Source organism: Microcaecilia unicolor, chromosome 8, assembly GCF_901765095.1.
Source record: "Microcaecilia unicolor chromosome 8, aMicUni1.1, whole genome shotgun sequence".
Lineage (NCBI taxonomy): Eukaryota > Metazoa > Chordata > Amphibia > Gymnophiona > Siphonopidae > Microcaecilia > Microcaecilia unicolor.
The window spans coordinates 28,334,919-28,347,579 of record NC_044038.1 but is presented as its reverse complement, the minus strand read 5'-3'; the positions used below and the strand labels follow the sequence as shown (position 1 = coordinate 28,347,579).

General features: G+C 40.1%; 1 protein-coding gene across 1 annotated transcript in view; it reads right to left on the bottom strand.

Moving 5' to 3' along the window:
- Positions 1–5,687: 5,687 nt before the first annotated feature.
- DNAH3 (dynein axonemal heavy chain 3) overlaps positions 5,688–12,661 on the bottom strand; it is a 232,988-nt gene continuing 226,014 nt past the window's right edge. Inside the window, exons 59-61 of the mRNA XM_030212342.1 lie at positions 12,209–12,413; positions 8,294–8,431; positions 5,688–6,278 (exon numbers count right to left, since the gene is read on the bottom strand). Of these exons, the coding sequence (XP_030068202.1) occupies positions 5,925–6,278; positions 8,294–8,431; positions 12,209–12,413 (697 nt within the window). The 3' untranslated portion in view covers positions 5,688–5,924. The remainder of the gene's footprint in view (positions 6,279–8,293; positions 8,432–12,208; positions 12,414–12,661) is intronic.

The following is a 12,661-nucleotide window of genomic DNA, read 5'->3' as shown; positions in this document are numbered from 1 at the left end:
TCATCTTATTTTCTTTTCTATTTTGTTTTATTTCTATTTATTACCTTAAAAAGTGGACTAACATGGCTAGCCTACCACTTTACCCATGTTAACAGCTAATGCAGAACACCATGCGTGGATGGATGAGTGTATGTCTTATATCACAAATATAAAACCACACCCTACAGAAGCTAGGAACATGCAAATTGTATGCACACAGAACGTGGGCAATAATCAAGAGAAGCTTTCTGGACGCAGGCTCACAAAGGTTCAGCGGTAAGCTTGGCTTCTTGTGCATATGTCTGAAGAAAACACTGCCTTCAAAGATCTACAGCTGTTCTTCACATAAATATTAGCCTCCCAATATACCAGTTTATCGCTCCATGGTTAGACCGCACCTTTGAGTATTGTGTTCAATTCTGGTTGCCGCATCTCAAGAAAGATATAGTAGAATTGGAAAAGGTGCAGCGAAAGGCGACTAATGATAGCGGGGATGGGACGACTTCCCTATGAAGAAAGACTAAGGAGGCTAGGGCTTTTCAGCTTGGAGAAGAGACGGCTGAGGGGAGACATGATAGAGGTATATAAAATATTGAGTGGAGTGGAACAGGTGGATGTGAAGCGTCTGTTCACGCTTTCCAAAAATACTAGGACTAGGGGGCATGCGATGAAACTACAGTGTAGTAAATTTAAAATAAATCGGAGAAAATTGTACAGCACTTGTCTATGGTTGCCGTCTGACTGATTAGTGCAGCGCTTCAGCCTCAAAGACCCTGATGCAGCAAACACGAAACACTGGCCACCATCGGCTTGGTATGAGAACAGTTTAACTGCCGCAGCAGCAGACAGTGTACTCGTTGCACATAGATACGTGCAGCGGACACAGGCACAGAAGACTAGCCTGTAGACACAAGCCATACAGATAAGTGCTTTTTGCTACTGTAGCACATTCGATGTACCATTCAGCTTGCAGCTCAGATTACAGTTACAGACTGAGTCAATGTAGTTTGCATCAGCAACGGATAGTGGAACCACATGTAAAGGTTTATGGGATGAATTCCATCTTTGAAGGTTTTTCTTACGTGCCTATGATGAAGAGAGGATCTATTCGATCCGGTTCAGCTCTATAGATAATTTATATCCATGAGCTGTTTTTCCTTCTAAAAATTATATAGTTCTTATATCTGCTTGCTGAGTTGCCAAGTATTTGGGGACACCTGTGATTTATGCTAGCGATTTGTTGTTCCCATACCCCTCTGTCATCTATTTAGTGAATACTTCATGGCTCCATTACCATTCATTTTAATGCGACCTCACCTTGAGTACTCAGTTCTGGTCATCATACCTCTAAAAAGATATAGTGGAATTAGAAAAGGTTAAAAGAAGGGTGACCAAAATGATAAAGAGGAAGCAACGCCTCTCATATGAGGAAAAGTTAAAGAGGTTAGGGCTGTTCTGCTTGGAAAAGAGATGGCTGAGAGGAAATATAATTGAGGTGTATAAAATTCTGAGTGCTGTAGAATGAGTACAAGAAGTATAAAGACTAGAGGCCACTATACTTTTAAAACAAATAGGAGGAAATACTTTTTCACTCAGTGAAACTCTGGAACTTGTTGCCAGAGGTTAACGTATCTAGGTTTAAAAAAGGTTTGGACAAGTTCCTAGAGGAAAAAATCCATAGCCTGCTATTGCGATAGATATGGGGAACATAAGAGCAAGTATTGCCATACTGGGACAGACTGACGGTCCATCAAGCCTAGTATCCTGTTTCCAACGGTGGCCAGTCCAGGTCACAAGTACACGGCGAGATCCCAAATCAATATATTATATGGTGCTTAACCTAGAAATAAGCCACTGCTTACCCTGGGATTGGTAGCATGGAGTGTTGCTACTATTTGGGTTTCTGCTAGGTTCCTGTGACCTGCATTGCCCACTTTTGAAAACAGGATACTGGGCTAGATGGATCAGACCCAGTATGGCTATTCTTATATTTAGTGTGTAGTCTTGTCTACCACAGTTTACACCCATGCTCAGCCTCTTTAGACGTTGCTCAGCCTGTAATGTGCATGAAAACCCTGCGGTAACTATGCAGTTAGGCTCATGGTAGCTTTCTCTAGCGGCCCCATACTGAAGAATGGGAGGGGGCTGTATGTTACAATTAATGTGTGGGAAGTTACCACACATTTAACTTCTAATGCAACAGATAACATGGTGCAGTTAATGGCACCTGTTTCACTTTATCTGCCCTTCAGTTAATTCACAGTCCAAAACTTTCATATGTGTTTACTGAATGCATTTGGCATGCCCTCAACAGTTAATGGGGAGGCTTTGCAGTTACTGTGTTTTAATTTTCGCCATTAACCAATGGTAGCTACATAATCTTACTTTGCTTTAGGTAAACAAGCCCCATAGAATCATTCCTTTCTGATACAAATTTATTTTTTTTTGTACGTACCCTACCTTGACAGATTTCTTCTCTGGACGGTTAATCAAATATAATAAACCTGAACCAGGGAGCTGTGGCAGAGAAGATGCACTTGTAGGGCATATGACGTTGCAGGTCGCACTGCCCTTACTTTCTGTCTTGCTCTGTATAATACTGTTATTAGATGAGATACCATGAATAAGGAAATTATGTTCTTTGCCATTTGAGGTGTTATCTTTATGGGCAGAAGCACTGTGAATCTAGGAGAGGGTAACGTATAGATGAGAAATCACATTTCATACACACTGGCCCTCCATTATACATTCTACCTTGTTAAGGCAATACAGATTTTTTTTTTAATAATGGGATGAATGAGGTTTCGAATGTGTATATTATGCCTCTAGGTTTGAGTGGTATGTAAATGCTTAACAGCATATTTAAATATTTTAGGAGACCTTTTACTAAGCTGCATTAGATGCTAATGAGTACCTAGCACAGCAAAAAAAAAAATGGCCTAACATGGAGCATGTTAAAGTGTTCTGTGTTAGTTTTCCCAGGGCCCCCCGCGAGACTGAGCCCTCCCCCAACTCAGGATTCAGCCACCACTGCCCCCCTGATCTTCCTATGTCAGTGCATCTGCTCCTCCCCGGCCTCAAGGGGGGGGGGGGGGGGGGCTCTGGGCGGGGGTCTGGCTCGTGCTCCTGTGTGTCAAGACTGGGTTATCGCGTTAATGCAATCACCCGGGTCCTGACAGGGGCAGGAAAGAGACAGACCCCAGGGCCGGGCCCCCCTTGAAGACCGGGCCTGGAGAATTTTGCCCTACCCTGCCTCTTGGTGGCCCTAAGTTTTCACATCTGCATGCACTAAGCACACGGTAATTTATTATTTTTTTTTTTTAATTCTTTTGGAGGGGGTGTGTTGGGTGGAGCTGGGTGTAAATGCACTAATCAGCTAGTGTACTGACATCACTGCGCTAACTGTTAAGCATATCCATAACACAGGAGCCCTTAGCATCTCCTAAATATACAGCAATTTTCTTTCAGTGCTGCATGCTAATGCTAACAGTGCATGGCTATATGTTCAAGAAATGGGAAAAAGCCTTCTTCAATAGCTGCGCAAAACATGGGCTTAGCGTGCAGGAAAGTCCCGTGTAAGGACACACTACACTTACTGCTTAGCACATCTTAGTATAGGGCACCATAGGTCATCTGTCAGCATATAGCAGTATGCTTTACCCAAGTGCAGAGTGATACAGTTGGGGTGCAGAAGTCCAAAGGATATGTACGAGATAGGAGATTGATAAGCACAGTTCAGGAGAGACCTTGGGATGATGGTATCTGAGGATCTCAAGGTGATGAAACAATGTGACAAGGCAGTGGCCATGGTCAGAAGGATGCTATGCTACATAGCAAGGTGTATAACCAGCAGAAGAAAGGAGGTGGTGAGGCCCCACTTGCAGTATTGTGTTCAGTTCTGGAGGCCGTATCTTGCTAAGGACGTAAAAAGACTTGAAGCGGTTCAGAGAAAAGAGACTTAATGACTTGAAGATGTTTATGTTGAAGCAGAGGGGAGACGGGTGATATGATACAGACAGTCAAATATTTGAAAGGTATTAAATGGGGAGGAAATAGGGGGGAGGGACTCGGGGCACCCGAGTTTAACACCCCAGAGGCTGAAAACTAAGACACTTAGTATCAGGATTGGCCTCAATAAAATTCCTGGGCACAGAAGAACCAATAAAGAGAATAGTAAAAAAATATATACAAATACCAAAAAGAGAGACTAATAGGCTCACGTCCTACCTGCTGGGAGACTGAGAAAATACTGAGGCTAGGGTCACATGACCAGGGCTCTCATTGGCTCTAGAGTCAGAGTTTTTTATCAGTATCCACCTGCTGGTAGGCGTGCACAACCCATCAGTCCAATCCTGGGCCGGACCGGTCCGGAGGGATGCTAAGGAACAAACCTTTTCCAGAGATGGGGAGGTGTTAGAACAAGAAGACATGAATTTAGGTTACACGGGTGCTGACTCCAGAACTAGTTTTTCACAGAGATGATGGTAGATACCTGAAATGCCCACCCATGGGAGATATTTGGGATAAAAACAGTAACAGAATTCAAAAATGTGTGGGATAAATATTAAGAAATCCTGTATGGAAAGAGAATGGAACAAAATTAACTTAGTGGTGCTTAGATGGCAATTCCAGTAATTGGTAAGCAAAGCCTAAGGTCTACTCCCTGATCATGGCTGGACAGGAGTGGGGCTTCGATGACAGATTCAGTAGTTGGAGAACAAGGCCACTGCCGGGCAGACTTTTACAGAGTGTGCCCTAACAAAATGACAAGGACAAATCAATATTAACTATGCATCTGTATTATCACATCATACCTTCATGTTATGAGTTTATGTTGTTGGGCAGACTGGATGAACCATACAGGTCCATCTGCTTTCATTTATTATGTTACCTTTCTCTGACAATTTCCACATGTTCCTGTTGTCAGCAGAGCAACTTTGCATTAAAAAAAAAAAAAGTAATAATAGCCCACATACATCAGGTAATGTACTACACTGCAGAAAGCATGAGCTGAATAGCTTGGTATCGGCTCCATTTACTATGATTATTCTAGCGTTTGCATGAAATGTATTTTATTGTAAGCTGGGCATCCTTTTGTATCTATCTTTCCCTTTTCACCATGTGTTCTTAAGTATTGTAAAGTGCTTAGATATTTCTTTAAAGGTGGTATATTAAATAACATTGAAATATATATGGTCATTCTACACTTTCTTCTGCATAGTTTCTTTCTAACCAAAGAAATGCAATTAATTTCACTGATAAAATGTGCATACCCAAAAACATTTTTTAATCAGAAGTATCCTGTTGGCACTGTTATATTTAGTCGAAAATCAGAACACAGAGTCGTACAGTTTTTACTTTTCAATTTTTACATACAATTCAAAGAAAATTTAACAGATAGGGGCAACAGTAAAATGTAACAGAGCAACAGTCCATACAGTATAAAATTGCATAATATAAGAAATCCATTTCTTATCCCATCTAATATGATAAGGTCTGCAGAAGTGTGCTACCAGGCTACTTACTCCACAGAAATTTCCATTGTTTTAATGTACACAAATAAATTAATATTGCCTTTCTTGAAAGAGACTCAAAATGGTAGATTCTTATTGAACCAAGATAAGAAAACTGCATTATTTTTCACCAATGCTATGTCCACTGCTGAAGAGAAGAATACTTTATTTAAAGCTTTTCATTACAGTTTTCTGTATTTTTTTTTTTTATAATTTTGAATTAGAAAACACAAACATAATAAAACAAAAGACAAGTTTTCTGATCTTTTTGATCTGATCTATCTTCCACCCTGAATTTCTTTTTCCAAATGTATAAATTCATTTTGGAACTGTACAATGAATGTACATGGAAGAAAATAATTCATTCAAGATCAGCTGAATAGAATAGTAAATATGAGTAAAAGAAAGCAGATTTGACAGACTAATGTCCATTTAGTCATCCAGCTGGCACAGAGCTGCAACACCACGATTTATCCAGTGTTTCTCAGGCAGGTCTGTAGGGAGTTCTATTGGGAGCACATAGTTTGTTGAATGGCCAGTTGTTGAAAGGGTCCCTCTTCTTGCACTTGTCTTATAAACAGGGCAGAAGTAGACATTCTCATGCAAAAATTTTGAGCTTTCTCCAGGTTTCAGCCAAATTATAGGCAAAGGGTCATAAAGAATTTTTGGAAGAGATTCCCCAATCAGCATTGTTTGCCTGTCCCACCGTGCACCTTCCAAGAAAAGTCCTTTCACGTATGCACCATCTTCAGGTGAGCTGTCCATACTGCTTTCCTGTTTTGTTACCTAAAATGATTCAAGCACTTGAGTTAGTCCAGTCTGCGTCAGGAAATATTTTACCATTAAGGGGGCAAATTACCAATGTGGACTACGATTAAGATGTGTTATTTTACTGTTAGTTCCAGCTATCAGTAACTAGGGTTTGTTGCATACAATGGAACCGGTTCTAAAATAGCACAAGTTAGTGGTAAAATGTTACCTCTTAATGGTAGCTTACGTTAATAACTACACCTTTAAATTGCAATAAATCTGCTTCTTTACAGACTATGCCAAGGGCCATATTTGCTACTAGGCATGTGCCTAGAGCCACGAGGTAGATCCCACTCAAGAATTTCTCCTCTTTCACAGGTCCTTTTCATCTTTGATTAGATCCTGAGTGGGAGTCTTGCAAGAGGTTGCTGTGACCATTTCTACTATGGAGCCAAATAAGAGCAGAAGCGAGTGGGGTTCACTCCTGCCCCCCCCCCCCATTGCCCCACTGGACCACCAGGGAGGCCTCCTCTAACTTTGAGGGGGAGGGATTGGAGCTGGTGATGGTGGGGTTTGGAAGGGGGAACATGCACACCCCACTAATGTGGGTCCCATTCAATATTCAGCTGGGACCCGCATAAGAGCCAGTGGCCTGATGCCAATATTCAGTGCCAGGGCCGGGCACAACCCAGCATTGAATATAGGAGCCTAATTCTGCCCATGGTGGTCAGCGTTTGAAAAACCACTGACTATTGACCGGTTAAAATTTATACTCCACTTTGTATGCAGTAGAGCCTAACAACTACGAATCTCAATAGATTGCACAAATTTCTGGGAGAAATTTACCTTTGTGGAAATTTTTAATGAATTATATAATTCTTTAGAAATTTGTGTTTGTTTTTGCAAATAACTAAGACAAAAATTTCCAGTCTTGTTTCACATATTGTCATGTTTGAAAAGGCAAATGGATGTCAGTCTCTTAGGGGTCCTTTTAGTAAAGTGTAACCTGCACTAATGGACATTAGCATGCTCTAAGTGCCATATGGCCCATAGGTATAAGATAGGACACATAGGGGTCCTTTTACTAAGCTGCCTACCGTGCTGCAGAACATGCTGAGGCAACCCGCAGTAGTGTACTGATCAGCGATGCTAAAATTAGTATTTTTCAGCACTGGAAGTGTCTATGGGTGGTGAGTAGGTGTGTCCTGCGCTAATCAGGTAGTGTGGGCACATTGACGCGCACAGCCTGATTACCACGGGTTTAACGCGGGAGCCTATAGTGCCTACAAAGCAGGTGGCAGGGCTCCTGCGGTAATGACCATGTGCTAATTGGGAAATTAGCGCGTGGCCATTTTACCACCTTGCTAAAAGTGGCCACAGCCTGCAGGAACCCCACACGCTAACAATAGCGCCAGCCACTTTTTTAGCCCTGCTTAGTAAAAGGGCCCCCATAACAACTAGCACACATCAAGCTTTAGAAAAAGGGCCCGTTAGTTACTGTAAGGCAAAAATCAATGCTTGAGATTTAAAAAGTCAATTCTTAACGCTTTTTAAATTAACGAAAGCATTATGGGGCCTATTTACTACGCTGCATTAGCATTTAACCTGATAATTATCACGTGTTAGTGGCATAGGCCTGCACTAACAGATAAGAACAGTGCATGGTAATTCCAGCATTAAACAGCTAGCAAGAAATGGGAGGGGGGTTGCTATGCCATACAGTTAATGCAAAGGCCAATTCCATCTCAGGACAAGTAGTTAACTGCATTGCATCATGCAGTTAATGCACAGTTGTAACTTGACTAGCAAGAGTCAAAGAGTAACATTTCTTTAAATCGTGTCAGTCCAGAGAAATGTGGTACTCAAAACAATGGTTTCTAAATATATGCAAGTACCATCATTCAGTTCGAAAATGAAGCAACCAATTATAGATAATTTAACTTTGCAGAATGCATTATCTATAATCGATTGCTTCATTTTTGAAGATTTCATGTCATATGAACTGAATTATGGTATTTGCATATATTTAGAGAAATAACCATGTATCTTACCTCAAATTCAAATCCAATATGATCAATTGGGATAGTGTATTTTCTGGCAAAATTCTGAGATACACCTGTCAAGAAGGACTGAGTAAAGTAGAATCCCGATAGCCAAAATACTTTGGGTGGTCCGTGGTCTATCCAGTCCTGTGTTTAAAGGAATATTTAAAGTATATTTAGCACAGACTAGAAAAGAAAAAAAATGTAACTTGTGTTCCTAAAATATATATTTTTTTCAATTTGTATTCTTCTAAAAACTATAACCACCACAAAGTAATTCAGGGCAGGTCTCAGCACGTGTTTTACTTGGAGATTTTCTGTAATAGTGTGATAATTTCCAATTCCTGAATAGAATTGCACGTAAATTTGATTTTTCTTTATTTGACATTTATACCCCACATTATCCCGAACATACTCGAGTTCAGTATTGCTTACAATAAATAAAATGACAGGCAAGGTTTACAATTCCATAACCAAAATATCAAGTAAGAGCAGAGTAGCATAAATAAGAACTAAATAATAAACCCTTGATGACCAGTTACAATCTAATGCACTCCATCGATGGGAAGAAACCTCAAGAGGAAAGTTTTCAATCTTTTGCAAAATACCAAGTAATCAGGGTGACTCTTGATTGCCATTGACAGTGAGTTCCACCACTTAGCACCCTGGTATCTAAAGTCTGTGGTGTGCACTGACTTACAACGCACTCTCTTGCAATCTGGAAGATGAAGTCTAAGGTAGTCCCTAGAGCCAGAGGTTATATTGCGTAGGGGAATAATTATTAAGGGCTGCACGTAATCCGGTGTCGTGCCATATAATATATAAAATACAAAAACGCAGAATTTAAAAACAATCCTGGCTTTAATGGGCAGCCAGTGCAGCTTGCATAATAATGGAGCGGCTCTATCAAAATGTGACACTTTGAGGACACACCTAGCAGCTTTCTATTTTCTGGTCCATGTATTTCTTACGAAGCTCTAAGTAGAGGAGTGTGGTAGCCGTGTTAGTCCACTCTTAAGGTTATCAATAGAAATCAAACAAAATAAAACATGGAAAAGAAAATAAGATGATACCTTTTTTATTGGACATAACTTAATACATTTCTTGATTAGCTTTCGAAGGTTGCCCTTCTTCCTCAGATCGGAAATAAGCAAATGTGCTAGCTGACAGTGTATATAAGTGAAAACATTCAAGCATTACTGTGACAGTCTGACAGGGTGGGAGGAGGGGGGTGGGTAGGAAGTATGCATGGGGACATCAAAGCATATCATTGATATTCTAACAGGGTGGGTGTGGATAGGTGAGGGGAGGGTGATCAACAGAGACATACAGCTTTATGGTTTATAATGGGCTAGGAACCCCAGATCCTTGTTAAGTCCTTTCTGTTGGGTGTTAAAATATTCAATCATTCTGACTTCAAAGGTCTTACGTTCTTGTATGGTTTTAAAGTTACCTTTGAGGATTCTCACTGTGAAATCACTGGTACAGTGTCCTGGTCCTGTAAAATGTTGACCAACAGGCGTGGGAACCCTGCTGGCACCAGTATTGTTCATATGATGTCTATGTAAATTGAATCTTGTCTTGTTTTATGATTTGGACGGAGGGTGAAGAAACTCTGAAACAATTTTATTCTGCATTCAATACATACCATCCTACAATCAGATTCAAAATTGACTACTCCCCAGAAAAAGTCAATTTTTTTGGACACCACGGTCTCAATCAGTGATGGCTGTATACAAACATCTATATACAAGAAACCCACAGATGTAGCTACTTCCACAACTCCAGCTTCCATCCTTCACATACAAAAAGATCCATCATTTACAGCCAAGCCACAAGATACCACCGTATCTGCTCTGACCCAGGGGACAGAGACAGACACCTTAAAACCCTGACTGAATCTTTCAAACAGAAGGGCTACAACCCCAAAATAATCTCCAAGAATATTGCCTCCTCCATCAAAACACCCAGGGAGAATCTGCTACAGTACAAAAAGAAAAAATCCACAGACAGAATCCCGCTTGTAGTGACATACAATCCAGAGCTGGAAAAACTGAGGAAAATCATAAGAGATCTACAACCTATACTTCAGGAGGATGAATTACTGAAAGAGATATTCCCATCCCCACCAGTACTGGCCTTCCGACAGCCACCCAATTTAAAACACAAGCTAATCAGAAGTAAACTTCCTTCACAGACTGAAAAGGAACAGAAGGGCACACTTCCCTGTAATTTATCCAGTTGCAAACTATGCCAAAATATTTCACAGGACCCCAAAGTCATCCACAAAGGAAAGATATTCAACATAAAGGGATCTTTCACTTGCTCATCTTCCAATGTGGTATATATCATTCAGTATAAAAAATGTAACGAAGGATGCTATATTGGAGAAACAGGCCAGATGCTTAAGAAAAGATTCAATTTACATAGACATCATATGAACAATACTGGTGCCAGCAGGGTTTCCACGCCTGTTGGTCAACATTTTACAGGACCAGGACACTGTACCAGTGATTTCACAGTGAGAATCCTCAAAGGTAACCTTAAAACCATACAAGAACGTAAGACCTTTGAAGTCAGAATGATTGAATATTTTAACACCCAACAGAAAGGACTTAACAAGGATCTGGGGTTCCTAGCCCATTATAAACCATAAAGCTGTATGTCTCTGTTGATCACCCTCCCCTCACCTATCCACACCCATCCTGTTAGAATATCAATGATATGCTTTGATGTCCCCATGCATACTTCCTACCCACCCCCCTCCTCCCACCCTGTCAGACTGTCACAGTAATGCTTGAATGTTTTCACTTATAAACACTGTCAGCTAGCACATTTGCTTATTTCCGATCTGAGGAAGAAGGGCAACCTTCGAAAGCTAATCAAGAAATGTATTAAGTTATGTCCAATAAAAAAGGTATCATCTTATTTTCTTTTCCATGTTTTATTTTGTTTGATTTCTATTGATAACCTTACGAAGCTCTAGAATTTGCTGCCAGAGGACTTAGTAAAAGCAGTAAGTGTAACTGGGCTTTAAAAAAAAATAGTGTGGACAAGTTCCTGGAGAAAAGGACAATAAACAGTTATTAACCAGGTAGATAGGGAAAGTCACTGCTTATCCTTGGGGGCAGGCAGCGTGGGATTTATCTGCTTTCTATATTGGCCATTGCTGGAAACAGGATACTGGGCTTGATGGACCTTTAGTTTGACCTAGTATGTCTTTAAACACAATATAAACTTTTTTTTTCTCTGTTACAAAATACAAAAATACATTTTCTTTTGCAGTGTATGAGGGATGAATTATATACTGTGATGTTTTGCATATATTTATAGACATTTAGGGATAATTTTATAAAAGCTTTTCTGCACTTAAAGCCGGTTTTACATGCAGAAAAAGCCTTGTATAAACCTTAGCCGCCATTTACACTTGTATATGTAAACATGTCTACAGGATCATATGTACTTAGACGCACACTATATATGCGCCTTCTCAGAGACACATTTTGGATGGAAGGGAGAGGCATAATTATGAAGTATGTTTGCATTTTATATAAATTACACAGGTACATGCGTAGATTACACACACATATTAATACCAGCAAACAGCACCGGTAAATGTACAGTAGATGCTGGCATTTGAGCACTACTGGATCAGATTCTGTTGTCTTTATAAAAGATTCAATCAAAACACATCCCAGACCAATACCAGATCCAATTAAAGAAGCTGGATCTTCAGCAGTGAAACTCATATGCTATCGTGTTTGCTGTAAGATTTCAAGCACTGGCATCATCATAGATCTGCTGCTTCTCAAGAGCACCTTATACTTGCTTCTAGTTGATAATTTTAATAAAAAATTTTGATATTTTTATAATATTTTTTCAGTTTTGAGAGGACTATTATTGTAGACCTATGATCTTTGGTACCTGTAAGAACTGCAGTCGTGAAAGGAGGTCCGACACATAACTGCCCATTGGCTTCAGTGATGGGTAAGATTTAGCAGCCCACATAGACGGTACTTTGCCCACAAGCATACTGCTGAAAACATTCTCTAATTCTGAAGACATCAAAACTTGCCCTCTGATGGCTTTTCCTAAATTAATTAAGCTGCTTCGAACAACTTCTGTAAGCCTAAAAAAATTAAAAGAAATGTTGCAATTAGATAAACCTCTGGAAATCTGCTATTGGATTTCTAGTCTGCTGCCAGAGTAAATAATCCATTACATCGTTTGTAAGTAATGACCTGATCCCAGTACACTACAGATACATTTCTGTGTCTTATTAACCTGGGGGGAATGGAATCACCTATCACCCTAATTTGATTGTGATTAAAGCTGAAATTTGGCAGTAGGATGGCTATCAAGCAAAATAATAAGGAT